This window comes from Pipra filicauda, unplaced genomic scaffold (genome assembly GCF_003945595.2).
Source record: "Pipra filicauda isolate LSUMZ 115617 unplaced genomic scaffold, ASM394559v2 scaffold275_size1018216_pilon, whole genome shotgun sequence".
Taxonomy (NCBI): Eukaryota; Metazoa; Chordata; class Aves; order Passeriformes; family Pipridae; genus Pipra; species Pipra filicauda.
Genome location: NW_024104393.1, coordinates 596,931 through 623,695, shown reverse-complemented (window position 1 = coordinate 623,695; position 26,765 = coordinate 596,931). Strand labels below are relative to the sequence as shown.

Sequence of the window (26,765 nt, the reverse complement as noted above, 5' to 3'; positions counted from 1 at the left end):
GCAGGGTCTGTCCCCCGGGCCGGGCCGGGTCGGTGCCCGGGGCGGGGGCGGGGCGGGCGCGGTCCCAGAGGCGCCGCCGCCGCCGCACGAGGCCCGCGCGCGCTCCCGGGGCCGCCCCGCGGTCACGTGCGCGCCCCCCCCCGCGGTCACGTGCCCCGCGCCGCTCGCGCCCCCGCCCCGGCGGCGGCGGCCCCTCAGGACGGGAAGTAGTCCCGGCCGGGGGCGCGGCGGAGGGATCCCCGCGCCGGACCAGCCGCAGGGCGCGGCGCCTCCTAGCGGGGCCGGGGTAGATCCCGCCGCCGCCGCCGCCGCCGCCATGGCCGCAGCCGCCCTGCCGCGCCCCGCGGGGGCCCCCCCGCGGCGGGGCCGTGTCAACGCCCGGTGGGGCGGGCGCGGCGGGACCGGACCATCGGGACCCCCGGGGCTCCCCCGCCCCCCCCGGGGCGCGGCCCCCTCCCCTCCCGCCGGACAATGAGTCCCGTATGCTAATGAGGGGCTGGCGTCACTTCCGCTCTTTCTCGGCCGCCATCTTGGCCCGGGCAGCTGTGGGCAGCGGGACCCGGCTGTATTGTCTGAGGGGCCCGGGCGCTGCCCCCGCCTGCCGCCCGCGCCCCCGCCCCGCGCCCCCGGACCAGTGCCCGCCGCTCCCGCCCCCGAGGCCGCCCCGCACCGCCCGCCCCGCACACTGCCCTCCCCCAACATCCCCCCCTTTGTCTCCCCCGCGCCGCCGCCGGCTCCGCTCCGCCCGCCCGCCCGCCTCGGGACCGGGCGGCGCCGGGGAGGGTCCGGCGCCCCCCCCAGCCCGCCCTCGCTGCGAGGACAGCCCGCTCAGGTAGGTGCGAGCGCGGGTCCGCGGGGCGACCCGGGCGGGGGCAGCGCCCGCCCGCCCCCTCCCTGCCTCCCTCCTCCTCCTCCTCCCGCGGGCATCCCGCGCCCTGCCCGCCGCGCCGGCTGCGGGGCTGGCGGCGGCCCCTCCCCACCGCACACATGTTGAGGAGCCCCGGCGGCTGCGGGCACCGGGCGCTGCTCCCGCCCCGCCGCCAGCCCGGCCGCCTCCCTTCCCCGCACGGCCGCGTCCCGGGGCAGCGGCAGCGCCGGCCGGGCCAGCATCCCGGGGTGCGGCTGCACCGGTGCTGAGCGGGGCCAGATGCGATGAATGGGAGCAGCCGAGGGGTCCGTGCCCGCGGGAAAAGGCGGGATCCGCCGCTGCCATCCCGAGCCGCAGCCGCGGGATGGAGCGGTGTTGCCTCACCCGCCCCTGCCCCGGGCTACAGTTACCGACACCGCTCCGCAGACAAAGGCGGGGAACCCACCCCCGGAGCCTCGCACCGCACCGGGGAGACACCCCCGTGCCGCGCACCCCTTGCCCGCGGCGGCTGCAGCCCGGGGGGGTCCCAAAGCAAGCCCCGCGGGGTGCGCGGTGCGGGGGTGCCCCCAGCCCCGGTGCTCCCGGCCGTGCCCGCGGGGGACACTCGGGCCCCCCCGATCCACCGCAGCCAGGCCGGGGCGCTGCACGGCGGCACCGCCAGAGGGCGCCCTGCGCGCCGGGCCCCGCTGCGGCGGGGGGGGCCCCGAGACCGGGGGGGGCAGGAACGGGGGCACCGGGCGCGGGCCCTGTCACAGCCGGACGGGCCTCGCGGTTCGTTCGCTCGCTGAGCCCTCGGGCACGTGGCTGCAGCCCCCAGCCCACGGCGCGGGGCGTTCCTCGAGCCTCGGGGGGCTTTGTCTGGGGCCGCGGGGCAGAGCCCCCGTACCTGGAGGTGTTGTCGTTCGTTGTTTATTGGGTGTATTTGAGGCGTTTGGTAGGTGTGAAAGAGGTTTTTGTTCCTGCACCCCTTTTTCTTAAGTTGGGGGGTTTTTTTGCTGGCTGTGTTTTTATTTATTTTTACGCCTATTTTCTGTTTCTGTTGGAGGTGCAGGGTGTGAGCTAATGGAGACACAGCGTTGCTGCCTGTCAGGGTAGCACGGACCAACCTTAGCTGACTGCTGTGGCTCAACTGTGTGTGCCCCAGCACTGCTTCCTCCTGCAGGGTCTCAGGAAAACTTTCATTTGAGGACTCTGGCAACTCATAATCACAAGTTGTCATCCTTCTAGGTGAGAAAGATGGACCAGCCTGCTTGAGAAACAGAAAAGCAGGGGATTTTTTTTTGTGCTTCTAATAACAAACCAAACCCAGGCTTGGTTCCTGTGCAGATGTGCATTTGCAGATGTTGGGCAGTACTTTGCTGTCAGCACATGGACATGTACCATGATATGTGCTGAAATCTTCAAACATTCGCCAGAGACACCACCAGAGGAACACCCTGTTGTTAAAAGAATTGCACCAGATGCTGATGGGTTACCTAATGGTAACATAATGGTTACCTTTTCTGAAGGGTATTACAGCAAATACTTAAACTTCACGCGACAAATAACTTGTTTTTCAAAAGTAAAACTAAGTTAAATGGCTTTGTACTTTTTCTTTTCTAGTATGCTGCCCTTTACTCAAATCAATATCATTTTTAATTAGCTCATAAGAATTATTTTTTGGTCTCCAACAGAAATGAGTTGCTCCCAGTGTCTGGGGACAGCTCTGAGATTATTGCAAACTGATATGTTTTTTGTGCCCCATTATTTAAAAAAATCTTGTTTTGTTTTGAATTTGAAGTGATGATCCATCAGACAGGTTCGTAGAAAGTATCTCCTTAGGTTACCACTCTTTATGCTTCAAACTCTGTTGTCATGAAGAGCTTGTAAGCTCACTTGTGTTCAGGTGTAGGAGGGAGATTCTTTGGAAGTGTGGGAGATGAGGAGGGTGAAAGGTGGCTGGTTTGCTTGTAGGTAGGACAGACAAGTGTCTGCTGCTCACAGTGCTTAAGAATGAAAAGCCTTCACAGGAGAGGAGCTTCTTGGCTGGTTTGGGAAGTTCCTGCCCTGCAGCATTAACCATCAGCTGCACAATCACCACACCTAGGAAGGTGTGTGTGCTCCTCAGGAGCAGGTGAAGAACTTCATGGTGTTTCTGTGTGTGTAGGGTAGAAGTTACCAGTTGTCAGAAGGTGCCCATGAGCATTTCCAGAGCTGGTGTGTGTCACTGACAGGGTTATATTGCAACAGCATTTTAATTAAGCATTAATAGTATAAAACCTCATTTGTTGGGTGCGTCCCAAACTCCCTGTGCCGTGACTGAATCGCTGGTAGGTCGTAGGTGAGTGTGTTCCCGTGTTCTGGGGAAGGTGAGCTGTGTTCACACACTGCAGAGGGAATAATGGAAGATTATTCCCAACCCAGCTTTACCACTCCATAATAACAGTAAACACTGAAAGCAAATGTGAAAGTTTACCGTAGCATTCCTGGAATACAGAAACATATCAGAATCTTATCAGTAGTCAGAAGTCATACAGTCCAAATGTATATTTTATAGCTTCTTATTAAGATGGCAGCTGATTTGATTGATGCAAAGAAAGCAATTGAAACAAATGGTTTTGTGCTGCAAAGGCAGTGCTCCTGGGTTAATGTGTTTATTTTGAGGTGGCTGCAAATCAGATTTAGCAGCTTTGTAGGAAACTTATTGGGGTGTGTTTTGTGGGGTGGTGTTTTCAGGAAGGGAAAGTTGTCTTTGCTCCACTACTCGAAGTTGGTTTAGGTTGGGAATGAACAAACCAGTGTCAGATCTGAGGAGGACCAGTGTAAGTGTGTGGGGCTCGGGTGTCAGGAGAGGCAGGGAACAGGTACGGGGCTGCAGCTGCTCAGTGTGTCACAGGTGTCACTGGAGCTGCTTTATCTGCAGGGGAAAAAATGGGGGATTTTTTAAAATCATTAGTTCAGCTGAGGTTTTGTATTAACCATGCTGCATTTACTGGGGTTGTGTTTTCTAAGGTGCTTGTAACGTGCTTGTTTAAAAAGCAGGCAGCTGACTATACTGGCCTGCATCTGAACAAGCAGCACAAAGTCAAGATCTTCTCTGCCTAGATTTATATCTATATAGGTATATAGGATATGGTTTCTATGAGCATAATTGTAACAGCATAATTGTTAATGTGGAGGTAGTCCTGCCCATACAAGTAGATCTGCTGATAGACGTGTGTTCTTAATAGTGTAAGAGATGGAGATGAGAATGAGAGGTGCTGGTCTGAATCTGTATGTGCACTAGAAGGAAAAGAACTCTTGTTCATGTTAATTTAGTTTTCTCAAAAAGAAATCCTATACCTTCTGCATATGTGGAAGGTGTGTTTTGCCTCAGCTGACACACTGGGGAAGAGTGCCCTGGCTTTCCTGGGCAGGATGGCCAAATTGCCCTGTTCCTTTTGAGCTTTCAGGAAGAACTTAGATCTGGTTTAAAAATCAAGTACACGTTCTAGATTTGAATAAAGACATTTTTTGAGAGGGTGTAGCTCTTATTTATCTACCTGAGGGCCATATGCCTCAAGGCAAGAGCTGCATTGTTCAGAGCTTCACTGCAGCCCTCAAAAGGCAAACAGGAGGCTTGAATTTAGTGTTTGTGATCTCACAGTAGTGCTCTTGAATGTGTGTGGCAGTTGATGGTTTTGAGTAAGAATGGAGTAAATATCATTTTTTCTGCAGTGAGTCACAGTCGCCACCATTTATATCCTTAGTTGTTGGGGTTTTTTTAAGGAGGCATTAAAGATTATTTTGATGAAAAATGACAGTGACTATTGGCCTATGCCTGTGTAGCTGACCCTGTGAACACCCCACACCTGCAGGTGTATCCAGATCATGTTGCCAAATGTTTCATTTAATATCTACTTCTGGAGTAGTGTCTAAAACAATTTATAAGAATTAGAAAGTAAGCAGCTGTGTGAGCAGCTGTCCCCTGAAGAAACACTCAGCCCCTCCAGCCCCTCAGGTGGAGGAAAGGGCCTGCTCTGGCTTCAGTTTGCTGTCTCTTCCCTGCCCCAGCTCCCCTCCTCTGTCCCAGCCCCCAGCAGTGCTCCCTTTCACCCCGTGTCACCTCTCCTGTGCACTGATCTCTGCTGTGACTCTGGGAGTTTGTGCTGGTGCTGCAGCTGGGCCAAGGGAGCTGTTGGTGATGCAGATTCATAGCAGCAACACTGAGGGGACAAAATGGCTCTCGGAATCTAAGTGGGCAAGATAATGGTCTTAAAATGCTTTTTTTCCTTCCTAACTGGTCCAACTCAAGTTTGTGATGTTCTGTTCTGTTTTGTTTCCCCATTGCTGCTGCTGCTGCTGCTCTGAAGGCCTTGCCTGTGGAAGGTTCCTGAGTCAGCTGGAGGACAGCAGTAGCTGAGGTGGATTAACACTGGAATGTAGGCAGGGGCTGGAGCACTTGGGAGCTATGCTTAGACAGAAAGGGAAAGAGGTAAGAAATGTGAAGTGGTAAGACTGATTTTAAGCTCTTCTTTACAGACTTTACCCAATCTCGTAATGCCAGCATTTGTGCATCGCGTGTGTGAAGTGTAAGGCAGAGGAAAAACAATCGGCACCAGCCTCCTTCCCTGACTATTTTTACACTTTAAATACTCAATGCAGCCAGTTGGCGAGATCCCTTCAATAGCTGATGTATCTGCTGTCTGAGAAAGCACGGATTGGCAGGGCTTTGGATGAGCCTGTGAAAGTATTTGTGTGCTCCATTGTGCCGCTGGGCTGCTCTGCCCCTGCACACAGGCCGTGCCTCTGCTGGGCAGGACACACCAAGGCTGCACTTCCCTCCTGATGTAAATACCTGTGTGTGTGTCTGTGCTGCCATAGCCCTGTTCCTGCTGCCCTGGGGCTTGGCCCAGGCCCAGCACTTGTGTGTGGTGAGTGAAGGAGCTGCTCTGCCCCCAGACCACTCCTTTTCAGCTGGATGGGGCTCTGCTCTGGCTGCTGACACAGTGGTGATGTCAGGAAACATGACACACAAGGCTGGGGACCCTTTTCCCTTGCAGTCTAATCTGGCTGCAGTTTCACAGTCAGTGTAATCCAGTCATAAATTACTTGTATATTGATTATTTGCTTTGTTCCTGCACGTTTTACAGCGACTTCTGTGCCGCTTTGTTTAATTAGACAAATGTTTTTGCGAGCTTTGCATTGAAAATTTTAAGGTGATTCTTGATTTAATTTTAATAGTAACTTCTCATTCGTTAACCATTCTTCTATTTCCATAATAATTTTTATTCTGGGATTGTTCATGCTTAGCTACAATCTAGATGAGGATTATTTTGCAATTGTAGAGCATATTCATGCAGCCTTTTTTCCTGATCACTGAAGTGTGGATATAATGGTGTAAGCAAATAATATCCTTTGTGCTTCAATGATCTCCACTCTCGATTTCAAATTTCAGCAAGATGTGCAGGCTTTGCTGCATTTCACACCCAAATCTTTTAGAAATAGCCCTAAACAAGCCAGGCTCTCCTAGTGAGTATGTGTGTTGCATCTTGATTTCACTGCACATGTCTGTATGCATATAAACATTTATCTTTGGAGGTCTTGAACAGGCACAAAAATATCCTTTAAGATGGCAGTAGTTGTGCAAGCCTAATTCTTGAGCTGCAAGTGCCTCTAATTCAAGATTTCCTGTGCCCTGGAGAATGGACACAATTTCAAACTGCTTCTCAGAGTGCAGTAGATTGCTGGTGTTGATGTGGGCTTTGTCATGTGTGTTCAAAAGATCCCTCAGAAAACACTCAGATTTAGCAACAGCACATCCTTTGACACACCTCAGCCTATGTCGCCCAAATCAAAAAACCCAGGAGGAGCTCCCAGCAGAGTGTAGGGAAGCAAGTTGTTCATCAGGAGCAGAAATGAGGAGTTGTGGTTCCCAGAGCAATCGAAATGTGACCATTTTGGATTTCACGGTGGGGCACAGAGGTGCCACAGTGCCCAGAACTCCTTCTGAACAGGAGTGGATGAGGAAACAGTTAATTCCCGCTCAGTTTTGCAGTGAGTGTCCACACCCACCAGATGGAGCTTCGGGCTCCAGTGGAAAATTCCAGAAATTGAGCAAGAATGAGAAGTGTGTGAATGACTTAGGAGATCCCTGTCTGCTGGACTGCAGAAGGTGGGCTCTTAACCTTTAAATAAAGAATGAATGGAGACAGGCACATCAGCCTTATCAATTCCTTTCACTCCAGCTGTCTTCCATGAAGTTTCTCCTGTGATGACAAGTTGAGAGTTCTTAGTGCAAGAGCTGAAGGGACACAGCAAGCACCAAAAAAGAGATGTAAACCAGAGTTTCATAAACCCTTGCTGAAAATTGCCTATAGCCATTGAAACAGCACAATAAAGATTTAGGCTCAGAATTTCCTCCAGAGGATAAGATAGGAGTGTTTTAGTACCACACTTTAGATGGACTCATCTCCTCTCCTGAAGCCATGTTTACATGGGATGTCAGGAGAGGGGGTGTGAAATGGTCCTTTTGGTTTGGCACACAACTTGAATTTTTTTTGGATGTAGCTGATTTAATCTCTGAAATGTTCTTTAAATGTTTCTTTTTGACAAAGGGTCTTTTAAGAAATAGTGTGTTTGTCTGTGAGTGGGAGCTGGTGTCACGTGCACAGTGCTGCGTGAGTTTGGCAGTGCTTTGACCAGGTAGCAACTTGCAGTTGTTGATTGCCTTCAGTTCCAGGTGTCTTAGTTTTAAAACAACGTCTGGTTTTTCCCCAGGGTTTGATTTGTTGGTTTGTTTTTTTTTTTCATATCTTTTCAGTAAGTCCTGTTTTGGATGTAGATGTGGGTTAAAGGACCTTGGATATAGGAACAAGCTGAAGGGCTGGGGCTCCTTTGCTTAAGGTTGAACTGAAGTGCTGTGTCTGACCTGGAACTGTGCATCCCAAATTCCCCACTGGAGCTGGGGTGTGTTGGAAGCTGCAGGACCATCCTGTTCCCTGGGCAGGACCTTCCAGCTGCAGTGGCTGAGAGGAGGTGCTCTCAGTTCAAAATGCTGCTGTTACAAAACACTCTCCCTCCAGGATTATAGTGGATTGGAAAAATGAGCCCTGAGTTGTCTGGCATTTCAGATGTGCTGTTAAACTGCAAATCTCATTACCTTCACAGGAGTGTGGGTGCACGGCCCTCAGAAAACTAGGCCAGAAATGCTTAAATAATGTGAAAAGGGAAGAGTCCAAGGGAAGAAAGTGAAAATGCTCAAAGTCAGGCAGCGATAGATGTGTCGGGAGCTGACTCTTCAGTCACTCAGTGCAGGGAGGAGAGAGATTTAATTGCAACTCTCACCTTTTCAAGGGAGTTTTTAGTAGCTTCAGTTCTTTCAACTTCTCTGTTCTCCCTGGTATTTCTACTCCTGGTGTTTTTGACTTGCTCGCTTTTCCCTGAGACACCTTTCTGCTTCCTGGCTCTCATTCTTCCTTGCTCAGCTCTCCTGGAACTGTCATGTCCCAGAGTCCCAGGGACAGGCCATCCTTGTCCTCATGTGAATATAGAGTGTTACACACCATCATTCCACACAGCACCATTTAACCTGCATACACAGGGAGGCAGCTTTTCTGTTGCTGTGGGAACCACAGGTTCATTTGCTTGCATATTTTTCTTGTATTTTAAGAGATTTCACTCAGTGTTGCACTACCAGGCTTCTTTGCAAATCTGTTTCATGGCTGCCTTTTAGAGCATGTTATTAAATGTAGTTAGCTGGGCAAATTGTTAAAAGTTGCCTTATTCTAAAAGCAGTTGGAATAGGGAGATAAAAAGCACAGTATCAAGAAACCAAGTCTTGTTTCATCTCACCCAGGATCTTAGAGCTGCAGCCAGCTCTGATGTTTGCTCCTGTGTTGGGCTGTTAGATAAAATACTGGCAAAATAAGGGCTAAAATAAAAGAAATTTGGATTATATAGAGTCAGAAATGCCAGATGCTTGGGGATCCTTGTCAGCAACACAGTGCAGGGCAATGATACTCAGTCTGTGGAGACCCAGCATGGGATGAAGTGCTTCCCTGAGCTCAGCATCATCAGCCTGATAAACTAATTGTCACTGATCTGCTCTCAAGGCTGATGGGTCCTCACCCACAAGTGTGCTCTCTGCAGGGAGGATTCCATGGGAGAGAGGTAATTCCTAGAGGCATGTGGGCACTAAGTTACCTTCTAGTTAAAAAATACTTCAGTATGAAACAACCACCCATCATCCATCCTTACCTGTCTGAAGGTATGGCTGGTGCTCTTGTTAAAGCAGATGCAATATTCAGTTTTGCCTCAGTGTGAAGCATTTTAAGAATTTTGTCTTTTTTAATTTCTTAAAACGTTTTAGTGTCTTGTGTTGGAACTGTACTTGCCAAAGAAAGCAATCTGTACTTTCAGCTGTGGATGTTCTGTCTGAATAATGAAGAGATTAAAATCTAACAATTTATTTTGCTTTATGCCTTGGCAAAGTAATTCTAAATGACTCAACAAGTTTTGCTTTTATGAACTTTAGATTTGGCTGTTCCAGATTTCGTGGTGCTGCTGTTGTGTCTTGTGTTTCCAGTCTGTTCAAAACTGAGTGTCTGTCCATGGCTGATGGGAGTTGAAGAGGGATCAGTCTTCCAGCAGAAGTGTGATCATTTACATGCCATTCCCCAAAACTTCCCATCCTCCTCCTAGCAATGTAATTGAGTTCTAATCTGAATTAAATTCCTTCCCAAAGGAATGTGTGTCCCCAGGGCTGTGACTGACCCCTGTTTGATGTCCCATAGTCTGGTCATTGAAGGTGGGGCCTGTTTGTATGGACCCTTGCAGGAAGAATGAGCTGCCCAAGGCAGTGCTGTTGCTGTGGGTGCTTCAGTGTCCCTCAGCCCTGCAGGGTGCAGCTGTGGGTGGTGCTGAGAGCTCAGGGCAGTGCTGTTGCTGTGGGTGTTCACTGTGTCCCTCAGGGTGCAGCTGTGAGCTGGGTGGTGCTGAGAGCTCAGGGCAGTGCAAACAGCTCTGAACCCCCTCAGCCAGAAGGTTGGCTGGAGTGTGAGGAGGAGCTTTCCCACTCTGTTCACTGCTGGACTTGTGCACTGGGTGCCTGAACTGCACTCTGAGCACTTCATGGTTCCTCAGGCAGCACCACCCAGCACAATCTGCTATTTAAGCTGCAGCCCTGTGACCTGCACTCAGAGCAGCCCAGGCACAGCACTGTGGTTTGGAAGGAGCACTGATGGCTCATTGTCAATGTGAGATTGCCCTTATCACATCTCTTACCTTTGTCTTTACCACTTTGTTTTGTACAGCAGGACATGATCCTCCTCCTGTGCCCGGGCTGGGGGCTCCCCCAGTAGGTGCCACATCCCCCTGAGCGGGCGGCCTGCAAGAGAGTTGGGTTTGGAGGCTTTTGCAGGAAACTTGTCCAATGAGTCTGAGACGCCCAAGCACCATCAATTTTGGAGGTAAATACTTCATCATATGTACTGAATAGATGGGGAAGAGTTGAGATTTTCATTTGACAAAGTATGGGCAAAAAATAGTAGAAAGGATAGTCTTGACTGTTTGCTTCTGAGGTTTGGATGTTTTGAACTTAAAAGGAACACCAGCTTGAACTCCAGAGAAATTGAGGGGTGGTGGTTTTGGGCTCAATCAGTCTGGCAGCTTCACTGCAGATTAATTAGTTTCCTGGGTTAAAACTTTCTCCCCTCTGTTGTAAAAGTGAAAGCTGGTTCTGACTGCAAGGGAAATGACCAGCCTGCCTGAAGTAATGCCATGCTAACTGGGGGAAAACCTCTGAATTGGGGTAGGGAAGTTCAAAGATACTTAATTCAAGTTGGATGTCCTTTTAAGTTATTCCTTGGAATCTGACATTACATATTTGAATCTCAATTGAAATGTTTAATTTTGGAAATTCATCTGAAATGCTCTTTATTAAGGTATTTTCTATCATTTGTCTATAGCTTGGTCTGTCAAAGTGGGCTGTATAAAGGGAGGGGAGGGAAGAATACTGTGAAAAGTTAAGCCAAAGGGGAAAAAAACCCCACCAACAAAACAGACAAATGGAAGAAAATATAACAATTAGTCCCAGAAGGGGTTTTTTTTAAATGACAAATTTAAATGTTGGTACTTGCCTTGGGTGGGGGAGAGGGGAGAATAATTTGCATGACGTGTGTTTTACTTCCAATTTAATTCATGCTGTTATTGGAGTTGAATCAGGTTACTGATCAAATTGTAAAGATAATGTACGTTTAAAAGTGAATGAGTTAAGTTTGCTCGAGTAAACACCAGTAATGTCCTGGCACCCAGCCCACAGAGAAGTGAAACCCTGGTGAAGGTTTGCAGTGTCTGGGTTGCACTGAGGATGTTGATCCTGGGTTCTCGTTGCTTTCTGATTTTAATGCCAACTGTTATTCCCAAATATTTAATACCTAAACCGAGGCTGTCTGGTAGAGAGCTACCTACACCTTTTAATGAAGTAATTTGGAGCATAATCTGAATTTTCTGTACTAATGTGTTGCCAAACTGCATGCATTTTTTTGATTATGGTGTTTGACTCTGCTGCAGCCCTTCCCTTTTAGTATTATGGATATTAAGAAATTTGGGGTTGAATTATTGGAATGAAAACCATGGGATCATGATACAGAGCTAACAAAGGCAATGGACCAGAGGAGAGGGTTTAAGTGTGTGGGGTGGGGTATTTATGTAGGGGAAAGGAACAGCTTTTAGAATAAGGGTTTGAAACATTGCTTTTTCTGTAGGAAAAAGATGGAGTATTGCATGCTGGGAACAAGTGCTTTCCAAAAGGTAGCTAAATTTTAAAAGTACATTTGTTTCATTTTGTTTTGGGCTTTGCTTAAGTATTCTAATCTAGTAATTTTGTCCTTTTCTGCAGTTTTCATTTTGATTAGACCTCTGCAAATCTCTCTTCTAAACAAAAGTTAAACAAAAAAGCCCAACCAAAACAAACTCAAAAAACCCTCAAACCTGGGCCACAATTGCAGTTTGTCATTGCTGAAGCATTGCTCAGTGTGTACAGAAGGGAATTTAAAGGTTGTTCGTAATGATGAAACTTCTTCCCGGGGTCTGTTTTGTTCTCCATGATTTCAAAATCGCAGGTATTAACATTGTTACATTTGAAGATATGAATGTGTTGGGTGAATACAGAGAATAACCAAAAGTAAAACCTTTTGTTAAGTGTAATCTCCATTGGCACCTCTTTAAAAACAAGAAACTCAAACCTCAAAACCCCAAACCCAAGAAGCCCCACTCCTGGGGAATGCTGTCAGCAGAAACTCCAAGTAAATAGTCTCATTTTTTTCCCTTTGTTCTTGTGAATAGCAAGACATAACATACTTGGAGGAAGTCTGAGTAGATGAGTCAGGACTTATGTCATTAACTGCAGTTAATGTTTTGGCCAGGTTTCCCCAGGAAACAAAGCTTACACAATTTTTCAGATTGTGGCTTGTCTCCTAATCCCTCTTCCCAGCCAAGAGAAGAGGGAGCCATTTTCGACCAAACTGGGTGGAGATGGAGGTCTGAAAAGATCAATGAGCACCTTTAAGTTTGGTTCAGTGCAGCTCTCCACTAAGGGAGGAAACAGGTTTGACCATTCCCAAGTTTCCTTCCCAGCTCTCCTAGCAGCCTGTTCCTTCAGTTGGGTGCAGCAACGCCGAGGGGCTGCTAAAAGCTCGGTGGGAGGGGTCGTGAGGAGGGCACAGAAATCTCAGTGCTCAGGCCTGGGGCTCCAGGGCATTCCAGAGGGTTCCAGGGGGTCCCTTCCCGGTGCTGCAGAGAGGCCGGTGAGGTGGTGCCTGGAGCTGGCAGTGCCTGTCCTCATCCAACACGGAGCAAGCCCAGGGCTGTGCAGGGGAGAGAACAAGCAGTGCATTGTCCTGGCTTAGCGTTCGAAGTCTGGACTCCTTTGGAGTGTTGGTGTTGGTGCCTGGCTGGGTGCATGTATAGTGTGTCATTCCATGGATACGATATTATTGCAGGTACAGCAGCAGCTCATGATGCCCCGTAAAGCTTTTCTTTCCCAGAAAGAAAAGCAGGCTCGTGCCAGGGAAAGGGATATGTTAAAAAAGAGGAGGAGGCGACAAGACTATCTCAAAAGAAGCGTGGAACCACAGAAAAATACTGAAACAATAAAATGGCACAGGGATGATGAGAAGAGGAGAGAAAATGAGCAAGTTAAGGACAAAGATATCAAGAAGCGGTGGAGACAGGATGAGAGAGAACGACGAAAGAATGTGGACGCTATGAATTGGCACAGGGAAGAGGAGAAGAGGGAAAATGAGCGAGGTAAGGACCAAGAAGGCCAAGAACCAGCAAAGAAAGGAGGAGGATGAGGGGGAAGGAGCACCGAAAAGATGGACCTTTGAGGCAGCAGAGGATGATGGGGAGAGGGGAAAAGAGAGAGTAAGAGAAGTTCTGGTTTATAAGCATGTGCAGAAATGTTGCTTTAATGAACTAGAGTTCTTACATTGCTGATGATTGTAATAAGATTGATGTGAGTGGAGATGTAAACTAACAGTCACAGTGGGACAGAAGAGGCTGGGTTTACACACTGCTTATCCAATTGCCTGTTTGCACACACGCTCACACCTAATGCTTTGTTCAGCAGTGCCATTGGTAATGCTGGGTGTCAGATCACCCAAAACTTCAGGTTTTCTCAGTCTTCATAATAGGAGTAAATGAGAGCATTAGGAAAGGGAGGGTCAACCTTACGTGCTCATAAGAGAAGGTAAAACTGATGCTTTATTATTTTTTTTTTTTTAATAATGTCCCTAAGAGAGTTGTAATTGCATGGACAGATCTATTCTGAGGTCAGTTATTCAGCATAAGTTGTATGGAAGTGTGAATTTCATGGAATACCTTTAAGAAGCAGCAGCTCAAGAGATGAAAAGAAGAAATTTGAAGACATTAGGAAGAAATTCCTCCCTGTGAGGGTGGGGAGGCCCTGGCACAGGTTGCCCAGAGAAGCTGTGGCTGCCCCATCCCTGGAAGTGTCCAAGGCCAGGTTGGATGGGGCTTGGAGCAACCTGGGCTAGTGGGAGGTGTCCCTGCCCATGGCAGGGGGTGGCACTGGATGGGCTTTAAGATCCCTTCCAACCCAAACTGTTCTGTGAAGATTCTATGAAAAAATTACCTTAGTGTATAAGGGGTGCTTGGAGGGGTAGATGTTGCTTATTATGAGTAACTTTTTATATTTCATTGTGAGGGAAAATGCTCTCAAAAGGAGTTTCCAGCTTTCTACCTCTATGTTCCTGTGAGGTTTTTATTGTAGGACTGGGAATCATCAGCTGGTAAAAAGAAACTGAACGTCAAGAAAATTGCTAAATGTGTGTAAAAAAAGTTTGCACTTCCTTTTTTCATTCATATTTTTCACTCAGTACTCACTAGGAAAGGTTAATTTTTGTAGTTCTCCTTTTCTTGATTGACTGCTTCTTCTAACTGCTCTGCTCTGGGAACTCAGATCAACTTAGAACTATGTTCATGACACTTTTGAAGGAAATAAATGAAATATCCAGACAGGAACTTCCCAGTTATTCCTCTAGTCCCATTAGAGTCTAGAATTCCACTGGCTTGGTTGTGCCAGTGATGAACAGGCACTTGGGAAGAGCCAGTGGCCACTGAAGAGCTTCAGGATCCCTGTCCTCATACAGGTCTGGGATGCCTGAACAGGATAAAATGCACTGGGGGCTGGGGGGGTTTGTGTCCAGCTTTTGGGGAATTCCATAACTGGTTTTTACCTGCCATTTCACAGCAGTGCTCTCTCCAAACCTGGCTGGGTGCAGACTCTCCCTCAGAGAATGTTCAGGTCACCCACGTTCTGTGCTTGCTCGTCATGGGAGGTGTCCTGTGTGGGCAGGAAATGGTGTCATTTCCAGTTAAGCACAAAGAGAAGGAAACCTAGAGTAGGTTTTCTAGAAAACCTAGAGTGGTGCTGTCATGGTGCCTTTGCACAGCAAGGTCTTCCTGCAGGTTAGTTCTTTAGTCTTTATTTCTTGCTGAAAACACAGTTTTACTGTGCAGACCATGACATTAGAAATACACTGTGCTTGCTGCTTGCACTGGGCCAAAGCTGAAACATAAACCCAGCCTAGTGAGCACCCTGAATAGTGTCCAAAATTGCAAATAACACAGTGGGCAGATTGTGAATACAGGCTGAGGATTTCAGTTGAGGGAGAAAGGCTGTCTGCCACTGGTGCACCTTTCCCAGAATCTCAGCAGTGTTGTGGCTTGTGGGTGCTGTGAAGCTGCACGTGGGAAGATCAGTCCTTTCATCAGTGAGAGCTGGAACAGCCCCACACCTGATACCTGAGGGCATCAAAGGCAGCAGATGCACAGCAGCTCCTCTGCTGAGGGCCAAGATACAAAAGACCCACTGGAGAATTAAGATTTTAGTTACACTAAAATAGAAAGATCTTTTGGGGTCTAAAGACAGGTGGGAGTTTTCTCTTTTTTATCCCCTCTGATAATTTGGTGGATGTGGGTGTTTTTCCCTCTGGTGGTCCCTCCCCTGGCTCTGAGTGCAGACCCTCCTGTGAGGTGGGAGTGCAGCGTTGGGTGTGAGATCAGGACACCCCTCCTAAGGCAGGGCTGTTTGCCCTGACAGAGAAATGTAGCATAACATTCACTGTTGCAACCTAGATAAACCAGACATGCAGTTACTGTATTTTACAGTAATTTTTCCAAATAATTGCACAGTCATCTTTTAAATTCATCTTGTGACTCAGCTCTTAGGTGGTTCCAGTCCCTTGGTAACTGGTATGTGTCAGGACTGAACTGCATGGCCAGTTGAAGCTGGTACAGTGAGGGTAGTTTATTAAATGTTAAAACTGGTTTAAAAATCAGAAATGTAACAGGAGGATGTGTCAGACATTCTGAGTGTTTTTAGAATAGAGACTGCAATTGTTTCCATCTGGAATTTGAAGTGCTAGTAAGTCAAGTGGTGGAGAGGTAATTTGGAGTTGGAAGTCACTGAAAGTCTGTCTGTTTAAAAAAAAAAGTAGTGAAGAGTTTGGGGTTTGTTAAAAATGCTCTGTGGCTATACAGTGGCTAATCTGGGGCTAGACCTTGTTTCCTTTCTGTGTTGTCATGCCATAGAAATGAGAAGTCCTGGTTTCCTGTTCTTGGGATATTTGCACTGTTAAGTTCCTAAAACTAAGCAGTAATGATGGTTTTTTCCTGACTATTCACACCAGTGCTCCTGAGAGCATTTGAAGGTGTTACACCATTTCCCCCCTACTTTGCCCACCGTGGCTGACAAGGTTAGGGATGGATGGAGAGGAAAAGCCTTTTGCTGTGGGACAGGAGGGACCTCAGGCAGACAAAGCATCCCTTGTTTCCAGAACAGCACTAGTGTCTGGATGGTGGTTGGAGATGCTGCTCAATCCCAGCAGGTTTCATGTCCACACCCAAGGAGGTGCCAGCAGAGGGTTGTGTACAGTGCAATTACAGTTTGAGGTACTGCTCTAAATAGAAATGAAGGGAGGTGCTAAAAGCTGCTTTTGTAGTCACAAACTACAATAATATCTGGCTCTCCACTGACTGTGATTAAATAGTCAGAAATTTCCTTAATCAAATGAACTATGCTTGCTTGAGAATGAGGTTTTTTGTTAGATCAGGTGAGTTGGATTCAGCCGTCAAGCAGAACTTGGTTGATTTTAAAAGCTGATCTGTAAAAGTTCAGGTTTCAGATGTGAAGATTTAATTTTCTCCTCTGTTACGATGCAGGGGAAAGGAAGGTCCTGGAGTTTCTTGTCTTGTTAGGACTTCACTGAGGCAGGCAAAGGGCAGAGGCAAGAGGTTGGTGCAGAGACCAGAGATCTTCTTTTCAGGCAGTTCTAAATAATTTGCTTTTTCTTTGGGTTTCTGTATCCCAGTGTATTAGGCGTGTTTAGACACAGTAATTAAGATAAAGCATTTGGTTCCTTTGGTGAAGAAGTTTAGTGGCATTTTGTGCTGAAATCACTTATTTGATAACAAACTTTATTTGAGACTTGTGGCTGACTCAAGTTTACAAGTGATCACTTCCCAAAGCCAAGCTCTGCACTGACTGGGGTGAGACCAGAAATGGTTTCTTTGCAGGCAAAAGGAGTTTGTTCTTGAAGTGGGGACCTGGATTTTAGAGAAAGCAGTAGGGCTTGCCAGGAGCTTTCCCATGACTGGTTCATGCACTGCTGTTTCTGCAGTTCATACTAATCACTTGGGTTTTTCTGGAATAAAATTTCTAGGACATCATCTCCTTGGATTTGAAATTCACGTGAAAATATTAATTCAAATCCTGAACACACTTGACTGTGCTGCTACATAGAATTTTTTATATTAAACTGGAGCCTGCAGGTAGTGCCTGGAGGGGTTACTGAGCCAGTGCAGTCCAGAGAGAGCCACGTTATCCCACTGCCTTCAGAGAGCAGGGGCTGGTAGAGCCACGAGTCATTTCTTGGCTACATTAACATTTTTCACTCTGGCTCTATGACCTGCAGCAGCAAGAACTTATAATAAATGGCTGTTCTTGAGTTTGGGGAAAAAAAAATTCATGCTCTGCTTTGAAAGCAGACTTGTGTGACTTGATTGTAGCTCAGAGTTGAGAGCCATAGCTCCAGTTCTGTGAGGGAAGAGTTGGAATAGACTGTTAAGGAAGCATACTTCCTTTCTAATATTCCTTCTCATTTCTTTAAGGATAAAACCACTCTGTGCACTATGTGCTATTTTTTGTGTCCTGTTAATGAAGTTCTAGTATCACACAAGTCAGATCTGGTTTGAATCTTTTTAAACCAATTTGTTACTAATGTTTCACAAAACTGACATTGGTGACCCTCAGCCCTGTTGTTAAATATTTTCAGTTACTCTTTCTGTCTTTAAAATGGACCTGGCTCACTTTAGGCTGTATTAGACATTGTTTTTACAATTAAAGCAAAATTATTTTTAGTCAACGAGATTTTTGTTCTACTTGTTGAAGTAACTAAACTAATTGTAAAATTGCCCTGAAACAAATAAATGTGCTCTTTGTGGTCTTAATTTTTTTGATACAGCAATTTCTCAGTACAAATTCCTGTTTGCAAGATAGATATCCATTACTGGTTTCAAATTTTCCACCATTTATGTGCTTGTACTTTGACATAAATGGTATTATTTTTATTTGACTTGATCCAAAGGCATGTTAAGCAATAGCAGAAATAACAGGATGCAGCCTCTGCCCAGAGGTGCTCACACAGTAACTGATACCCCGTGTGGGCAAGGCCAGGGAGAAAAGAGAGTGGAACTTGTAACTCTGGAGTAACCTACTCAGAGCCTCACACACAGAACAGTCACAACATCTTACCTATGTTGAAAGTGGTTTTTAAACTTCTCTGCCATGTGTGCCTTTAGAAATAGCTCTTAATACAAGTCAGAGGCAGTGGCCATGTGGATAAATCAGAATTTGATTAGGAAATCTGATAAAGAACCATAACCTCGAATTCAGGGTTCAGTAACTGATTTGCCTGAGTCAGTTTTCACAATAACAAGAAGTCAGAAACTCAGATCAGACCTTGTTTCCCAGGCCTTCATGAGGATTTAAAACAATTCCCCGGGCCAGAGTGAGCAGGCTCTGCAAGGCCAACATGAATCACCCTCGCTGTTAGAGCAGTCGGGGTCCCTCCTGCACAGAGGAGGGAGTGTCTGAGGCCTGGACAGTGTTAGAGCTGCAAGTGAAATCCTGATACCGGAGGAGGGGTGGGAATGGGGAGAGCAGAGGAAAAGAGCAGCTCCTGTTGTGTAGCTGACAGTTCCATGTACACACAGAGGTTTAAGCCATCCCTCGTACTTCCCCAGTGGTTGCTCTCTGAAGGTCTCTGGCCAAGCTCTCAGGGCCCCTCTTTATAGAAGGATCTTTGCTGAACAGCTTCAGCCACTTAAAGCTCTAAGTGCAGTAAAGGAGGGAAGCAGCATTAATTTCTCACCCCACCTAAGCTGAGTGCAAGGGGCATCTTTCTCACCAAAGAGATGCTGGTACCTGGGTTATAAGGCTGACACAACCCTTGGAGCACACCTTGCCAGTTTTCAAATCAGTTAGAACACGTATGCACAGGAGAGAAACTTGAGTTCTGAAATACTTCAGCATAGGGGTTTGTAAAGACAAACACTCTAAAGAAATAAGTTATTTCCAGATGCACTGAAAGTCCTGCAATAGTTGTTCCATCAGTTTGTTGCCTTGTTAAAGTGCCCTCTCCAGCCTTATGGGCAGCCTCAGCCAAGAACAATCAGACAGAATGTATAGTTTGTTAGTTAAAGGTTCAGCTCTGATACGAGTTCTGTGGGGAAATGAGACAGACAATTACTAATAATTAAAAGTGCAGCACTGTCAGACAAAACACATTTGATTTAAACCTTTTCTCTTACTCTCTTTTTCAATAGAAACTATGTTCCAACTTCCTGTCAACAACCTTGGCAGTTTAAGAAAGGCCCGGAAAACTGTGAAAAAAATCCTTAGTGACATTGGTTTGGAATACTGTAAAGAACATATAGAAGTAAGTATGGCACCTCCCAAGAGTTAGAGCTGAAATTCTCCGCAGTTAGGGGCACTGAGAGAGATTTGGGGTGTGACGTTATTTTTAGACCTGTTTAAGTTCTACACAAAGTAGGTGCTCATTAAAAACTTGAGGTTAAATGTACCTGTAAACACTTATTAGAAGGTTTAGTGGAGCCAAGACACACCTGAGGCTCTGTGTGACTGATTTGGTGACACTGAGTTCTCTTTGGTTATGGTGGATTGTTAAGTGGCACCTGGTACTGAACACCCGGGAATGCTGCAGGAACTGGGAGCAGTGTGGATGTTGGGGGGGGCAGAGGATGGGTCAGTCCATGCTTCAGCAGGTCAGAAGTTAAAGAACCTCTTCATGCCTGTGTCAGTTCCTACAAGGGAAGGGTGTTTGTGCTGCTCTCCTGGACAGACTCCATCAGTGCTGTCCCACAAGTGCAGCTTTCCTTGGCAGTTCCCCACAGCCCCTTGCAGCTCTCAGCACATGACCCATTGCTTTGGCTGTTCTATCTGTGTCTTGTGAAGAGCACTGAAGTGAGATGTGTAAGGGAAAGAAATGCCAGTCCTTCCTGCTTGGAGAATTTGCTGGGCCAGTCTCACGTTTAAGGGGAGAATTCTGAACTGGGACAATGTTCATTTCAGTGGAAATGTTATTTTTGAGTCCTTCTGTGCTGCTGACTTCCATGCCAAAGTACTTCATAAGGTTACTTTTTTAATAAGAATTGAGTGTCTTGGACATCACACATGTCCAGCTTTAAAAAATTTTATAATTTAAATTCAAACAGACCCAATCAAACAAAACAAACACCACACCAGTATCCCCCCAAAAGCAAGCAAGCAACCAAAAACCCCCAAACATCAGAGTCTGGGAATACTTTTCTCCAGGATTGCTTTTGAAATGAGTATGTAACCACAGTCTTGGGTTAATCAGGAGATGAGTACTGAAAATGGATCTTCAGGTGTTTTATGATGCAGAGAATATTCACAGCTCTGCACCTCTGAGGAGGTGGGACACCACCACTGCCTTGGGTTAATGATCTGTGCCCTTTGCCAGCAGCCCCCGGGGAGAATCCAGGGAATGCTCAGGGATTGCTTAGGGTTTTGGTCCGGGTGTTTGGTTCTGACTCTCTGTCCTCTCTTCCCATCTTCCCCTTTTCCAGGATTTTAAGCAGTTTGAACCTAATGACTTTTATTTGAAAAACACTACATGGGAGGATGTAGGACTGTGGGACCCATCGCTTACGAAAAACCAGGTTGGTAAGAGTTTGGGTTGACACTGTGAGTCTGAAGGTGGTTCGTGCTGAAGGGCCTTTCACAAACATGCCAAGAGCTTCTCCTGCAGTTTTCCCCATGATTCATCCTGTGTTGGCAGCTCAAGGGACAGCAAAAAGCTGTGTGCTTTGTTCTAACGGTTTTGTGTTGAGTTACAATCCTGGTGTGTCTCAGGAGTCTGGGTGGCCAGTACTGGAGAACTGATGGCTCCAGAAACCTTGCTCAAGTCAAACAACTGCACACAAGAGCCCATTCCCACCTCTTTCCATGCTTAGCACAATTCCACCAGCCTTCCTGTCAAAAGATCAACAGTTTTATACAGTCAGGGATAAGTTTTTTACCTTTCCTGGATGGTTTATTCCCTGTTTCCATCACTTTCAGAAGTTGTTGAACTGAACACATCTCACTGCTGCCCTGTGCATGGTCACTGTCAGTGCCTGGCAGCCACAGCCAAGGGCTCCAGAAGCTGTAATCCCACATGTGGTTGGGACATACCTGGTTCTGTACAGCAACTCAGTGACACTGGAACTGTTGTTGTTGAGGTGTTTCTGAGCCAGTAATTAAGGAAATTTGAATTGAGCCAGAAGTGGAAGGAGGAAATGATACTTGATGTTGGTTAGAGCAAGTTGTGTGTGCTGCAGTGGCCTCTCCTGATGGTGCAGTGCAGAGTAACCCCAGCACTGAGGGCAGAATCCTCTCTACAAAGCAATCCCTCTTGTCAAAGGTCAGGGATTGCTCTCAGAGGAAATGGGAACCTGACTTGGGATGGATTCCTAGTGTTAATCTGAAGATGTCCCTTTATTACTCTGTTCCATAAAATACACTGATGTCCCTTTTTCTAGCTAATCCAGAACAAAAATTGTAATATAAAAGGAGCCAGGTGTTGGTTAGTTGGTTTGCTGTGGCCTGTCTCCCTCCCTCCAGGTGTCTGAGGCTCCAGCAGGTGCCCAGAGGCAGATATTCCTGCTTCCTTGTGCAAAGGAACAGTGCAGATCTCCAGCTCCTTCACGTGATCTGTGTGTATCTCAGCACACAGGACTTGTTCTGACACCCATGAGGAATGTTTGTAACTATTTGAATTCCATGTCTTGCCTCCCCTGAAGTGCCAGGTTGCTCGTGGCCACCTCTAAGGCCAGTGAAACTTTGGTTTGTGGTGCATCAGTTGACAAGAACTGCATTGGCACCACATTAAATGTAACAAAGGGAAAAGCTGCAGGGAAACTGCAAGGGTGGAATTTTCAAATTTTTTTCCTGAGTCGAGGTTGATTTAAAAATAAGGTTTGTGCTTTGATCAAAATGAAAAGGCTTGGTGGCTTTAAGGGCTTGCGTAGCCTTAGTCTGTGTCTTGGTAAGCTGAAATCCTTTTGTTCACCAAAAAATAGGTTTTGAATTCCATCTTTGATATTAAAGTGTGTAATGGATAAGGACACTGAAATAGCTGAAGTTATAGATCCATCTTACATCTCTAGGAGTTTGGCAGATTTAGGTGGGAAGTATCTCATCTGGATACAGTCTCATTCTCCTCAAACAATCCTGTTTGCCTTTTCCCCCAGAAATGAGCTTATGGGGAACCTTTTGTTGCAGCTCAGCTGCAGGGAAGAGGCTCTTTTGTGACTGGTGGGAAAGAGGCTTCTGAGTCAGCCCTGCCTGCTGAGGTCATGGTTAAACTCTTGAGGGGCCTCCTGGCGCATCACATGTATGCTCAGATGATAAACTTCTTAGGAGGCCAGAACTGGGAGAGAAGAAATTAGTCGAAAGGTTTGGGATGGTTGCAGGGGGTCTTGCGAGTATTGTTTAGAAACGTTGTTTTGGGAATATTTAGTGGATGTTGTTTTCCTAAAAACTGCCGTTCACTATTGAGTTTGTGCTCTGTTCTCTGTTCAAGGACTATCGGACAAAGCCCTTTTGCTGCAGTGCATGTCCATTCTCCTCGAAGTTCTTTTCAGCCTACAAAAGCCACTTCCGGAATGTTCACAGCGAAGACTTTGAGAACAGGATTCTCCTCAACTGTCCCTACTGTACCTTCAACGCGGACAAAAAGACTTTGGAAACGCACATTAAAATATTCCATGCTCCCAATGCCAGTACACCGAGTGGAGGCATCAGCACTTTCAAAGATAAAAACAAACACGAGAGCCTTAAACCCAAGCAGGCTGACAGTGTGGAACAAGCTGTTTATTACTGTAAGAAGTGCACTTACCGCGACCCGCTCTACGAGATCGTTCGAAAGCACATTTACAGGGAACATTTTCAGCACGTTGCTGCTCCTTACATAGCGAAGGGAGGGGAAAAGTCCCTCAATGGTGCGGTTCCGTTGAGCTCCGGTGCCCGAGAGGAGGGGGGGATCCACTGCAAACGATGCCTTTTCATGCCGAAATCCTACGAAGCTTTAGTGCAGCACGTGATCGAAGACCATGAACGGATCGGATACCAGGTCACTGCAATGATAGGTCACACTAATGTCGTGGTTCCAAGGTCTAAACCTTTGATGCTCATAGCTCCAAAACCCCAGGATAAAAAGCCTATGGGGCTCCCCCAGAGGATGGGTGCCCTCTCCGCTGGAAGTGTCCGGTCTCTCTCGTCACAGCAGATGATGAACAGACTCACTATACCAAAGCCTACGTTAAATTCCACAGGAGTGAATATGATGTCAAATGTTCACCTACAACAGAACAATTACGGGGTCAAATCAGTGCCCCCGAGTTACGTTGGGCAGCCGGGGGGGAGGCTCAGCCTCAGTGGAAACGCGCCCGTTTCTCTTTCCCAGCAATCACAAACCATGAAACAGTTTTCAGCGAGTGGGAACGGAAGGCCTTACACCCTTGGAGGGGAGCAGAGGTCCCAGGCCTCAGCAAGGTACTCTCTGCAGTCTGCCAACTCCTCCTCGCTGTCCTCAACGCAGCTCAAACAGACCTCGTTGTCCCAGTCACAGGCAGCGACCAGGGCTTTGGGCCAGTCTGGCTCCAAATCCCCCGTGGCTGCTACAGGTCCTTCCTCTGTCAATACATCATCCACACAGAAGTGGAAAATCTGTACGATCTGCAACGAGCTGTTCCCTGAAAACGTGTACAGTGTCCACTTTGAAAAGGAGCACAAGGCTGAGAAGGTGCCTGCGGTCGCCAACTACATAATGAAGATCCACAACTTCACTAGCAAATGTCTCTACTGTAACCGCTACCTGCCCACCGACACGCTGCTCAACCACATGCTGATCCACGGCCTGTCCTGCCCCTACTGCCGCTCCACCTTCAACGACGTGGAGAAGATGGCTGCTCACATGAGAATGGTTCACGTGGACGAAGAAATGGGACCTAAGACTGATTCCACTCTAACCTTTGATTTGACGTTGCAGCAGGGCGGTCACACGAACATACATCTCCTTGTAACCACCTACAACCTGCGAGATGCTCCCGCTGAATCCGTAGCTTACCATGCTCAGAACACTCCCCCCATTCCGCCAAAACCACAGCCCAAAATCCAGGAGAAGTCTGACGTACCTGTCAAAAGTTCTCCACAAGCAGCAGTGCCGTACAAAAAAGATGTGGGGAAAACTCTGTGTCCTCTGTGCTTTTCAATCCTAAAAGGACCCATCTCTGATGCTCTTGCACATCACCTACGGGAGAGGCATCAGGTGATCCAGACGGTTCACCCCGTGGAGAAGAAGCTGACCTACAAGTGCATCCACTGCCTCGGGGTGTACACGAGTAACATGACGGCCTCGACCATAACGCTGCACCTGGTGCACTGCAGAGGGGTGGGCAAGACCCAGAACGGGCAGGACAAGGGCACGTCCCGGCTCGGCCAGTCCCCGGCCGTGGCGCCGGTGAAACGCACCTACGAGCACGTGGAGTTCCCACTCATGAAGAAAAGGAAGATGGATGACGAGGACTCCCCCTCTGGCTTTGAGGAGAAGCCTGAAGAACCCGTAGTTCTCGCACTGGACCCCAAGGGTCATGAAGATGATTCCTATGAAGCCAGGAAAACGTTTCTTACAAAATATTTCAATAAGCAACCCTACCCCACGAGGAGAGAGATCGAAAAGCTGGCGGCCAGTTTGTGGCTCTGGAAATCTGATATCGCTTCTCACTTCAGTAACAAAAGGAAGAAATGTGTTCGGGACTGTGAGAAGTACAAACCCGGGGTGCTGCTCGGCTTCAACATGAAAGAGCTCAACAAAGTCAAACACGAAATGGATTTTGATGCTGAATGGCTGTTCGAAAACCACGATGAAAAGAACTCCAGAGTCAATGCCAGTAAGACTGTTGATAAAAAAATCAACTTAGAAAAAGACAATGAGAGTTCCTCAGACAGCTATGAAAATATAGAGGAGGAATACAACGAAAGCCGTAGTCCCTTTGGTCAGTGCATCTCTGACGTTGGTGGGAAACCCACATCTGATGGCACAGGGGAGAACCCCGAGGACAGCATATCCAAGGAAATCGTGGAAGAAAATGCATTACAGTCTCCAGAGAAATCTGACCAAAAACAAGAGGAAAGCTCTAAATATGAAGAGATTATTTCTGCTGAAGAACCAACAAAACTGGTAGGGGACATTTCGGATAGCGAAGGTGATCAGGATGATGCTGTGGAATGGAAAGATGGAGCTTCCCAGTCTGAAAGTGGGCCTGGTTCCCAGCAGGTCTCAGATTTTGAAGATAATACATTAGAAGTAAAACCAGAAGTGTGGACAGATGAATCCTCCCAAAGTGAAGATGCTGGGAGCAGTAAACCAGCTGTCGAGGCCAAAGGGGGCGGATCCGAAAGTGATGAAGAACAGTCAAAGTGGAAGAATCGTTCCTATGGAAAAGTAGAAGAGTTTTGGTCTAAGGACCAGTCGCAATGGAAGAACACATCGGAGATGGAGGAGAGCCTGTCCAGTCAGCAGATGGAGTGGCAGAGCAGCGCGATGGACAGCGAGGACGGGGAGCCCTTCGCGGGCGTGGCGGCCGCCGTGGCCGAGCCCATGCACGGCAGCCTGCCCGGAGTGGAGCTGAGCAGCCAGCAGGCGTGAGCGGCCCGGGCACGGCCTGGCATCGGCCTGCACTGCCCCACACCCCCTGCAGTGGGACTGCGCAGCTTCACCCAGCTGGGACTGCTCCCAGGGCTCGGCCTGGCCTGGGGTGGCCACTGCTGGCCCAGTGGGCCTGGACGGATGCTCTTGGCTGCTCTGGCTTGAGAATTCCGGCTGGGATGAGCACAGTAACTTAATGTGAAATGGATATGCTGGTGGCTCCAGAATGCACACAGAGAAAAGCAGAGGTTTATTTTATCTGCATTTCCAACCTTTATTCACCTTGTCCATGTTGAGTTGTGTCTTTCCAACATGCCCCTCTCGGCGGCGCGGCCGCGACCCGGTGCACCTGTATAGCAGACTCTGGGGAAATGGACTTTTCATGTATCATTCTGAATAGTTGAAATGTATATTTGTACAGTCTTTTAGACCTATTCAAGTGAAGCTTATGGAACTGTTCTTGTGTACCCATCATAGATCTGTTTCTCTTTTTTAGTGTTGCCCTGCTGTGTAATAAATGCTGTATCTAGTTTCCCTAGCAAAGCTTGAGACTGCTCTAGTATGAATTTTGACAAACTTAGTTTTTGCACATAACCTTGTACAATCTCCAACCAGAGGCCAGCAACATAAAAATATATCTGGGCTCTGTTGTATTATAGAATTTTCTTGTTCTGAATATCCTTGACATGACAACTGATGACAAACGTATTTCAGAGCCATTTTCTGAAATCTTTTAAGCTAAAAAAGAAAAATCACATGCAAGAAACAAGTTTGCAGCTACTAATTTTGACACCTTTTAGATCTGTATAAAAGTGTATTGTGTTGAAGCAGCACACTGAGACAAAGTGCTGGGTTTGGATATTTAGTTTTATCTTTAGTTTACACCAACAAGGTGTTGTATTCATTTATACCATCTAATATATGACACACTGTTGTAGTATGTATAATTTTGTGATCTTTATTTCCCTTTGTATTCTTCATTTAAGCATCTAAATAAATTGCTGTATTGTGCTTAATGTAAATATTTGCTTTATTACATGCAACTGCTACATTCCTGGTTAAAAAATCTCACCTTGCTGTGTTCATTCCTTTTTTTTTCTCCTTTGTTTTTCCAAGTGCTC

The 26,765-nt window shown here is 47.3% G+C and overlaps 1 protein-coding gene and 1 long non-coding RNA gene across 9 annotated transcripts in view; one reads left to right on the top strand and one right to left on the bottom strand.

Moving 5' to 3' along the window:
* The first annotated feature begins 706 nt into the window (after positions 1-706).
* Positions 707-26,697, top strand: LOC114004143 (activity dependent neuroprotector homeobox). 8 transcript variants are annotated; one of them, XM_027751854.2, is made up of 9 exons: positions 707-832; positions 1,920-2,095; positions 5,200-5,321; positions 10,141-10,296; positions 11,593-11,638; positions 12,829-13,135; positions 19,238-19,350; positions 20,522-20,614; positions 22,519-26,697. In XM_027751854.2, the coding sequence occupies exons 5-9, from the start codon at positions 11,600-11,602 to the stop codon at positions 25,642-25,644; spliced, it is 3,678 nt and encodes a 1,225-aa protein (XP_027607655.1). In that variant the 5' UTR covers positions 707-832; positions 1,920-2,095; positions 5,200-5,321; positions 10,141-10,296; positions 11,593-11,599; the 3' UTR covers positions 25,645-26,697. The 8 variants fall into 8 exon arrangements, with proteins under 8 accessions (XP_027607655.1, XP_039238526.1, XP_027607657.1 ...); XM_039382592.1 differs by having other exon boundaries at positions 1,914-2,095; XM_027751856.2 differs by lacking the exon at positions 1,920-2,095 and having other exon boundaries at positions 10,144-10,296.
* Positions 14,557-26,765, bottom strand: part of LOC114004147 — a 38,209-nt gene continuing 26,000 nt past the window's right edge. Inside the window, exon 4 of the long non-coding RNA XR_003546475.2 lies at positions 14,557-14,693. This is a non-coding gene — a long non-coding RNA (uncharacterized LOC114004147). The remainder of the gene's footprint in view (positions 14,694-26,765) is intronic.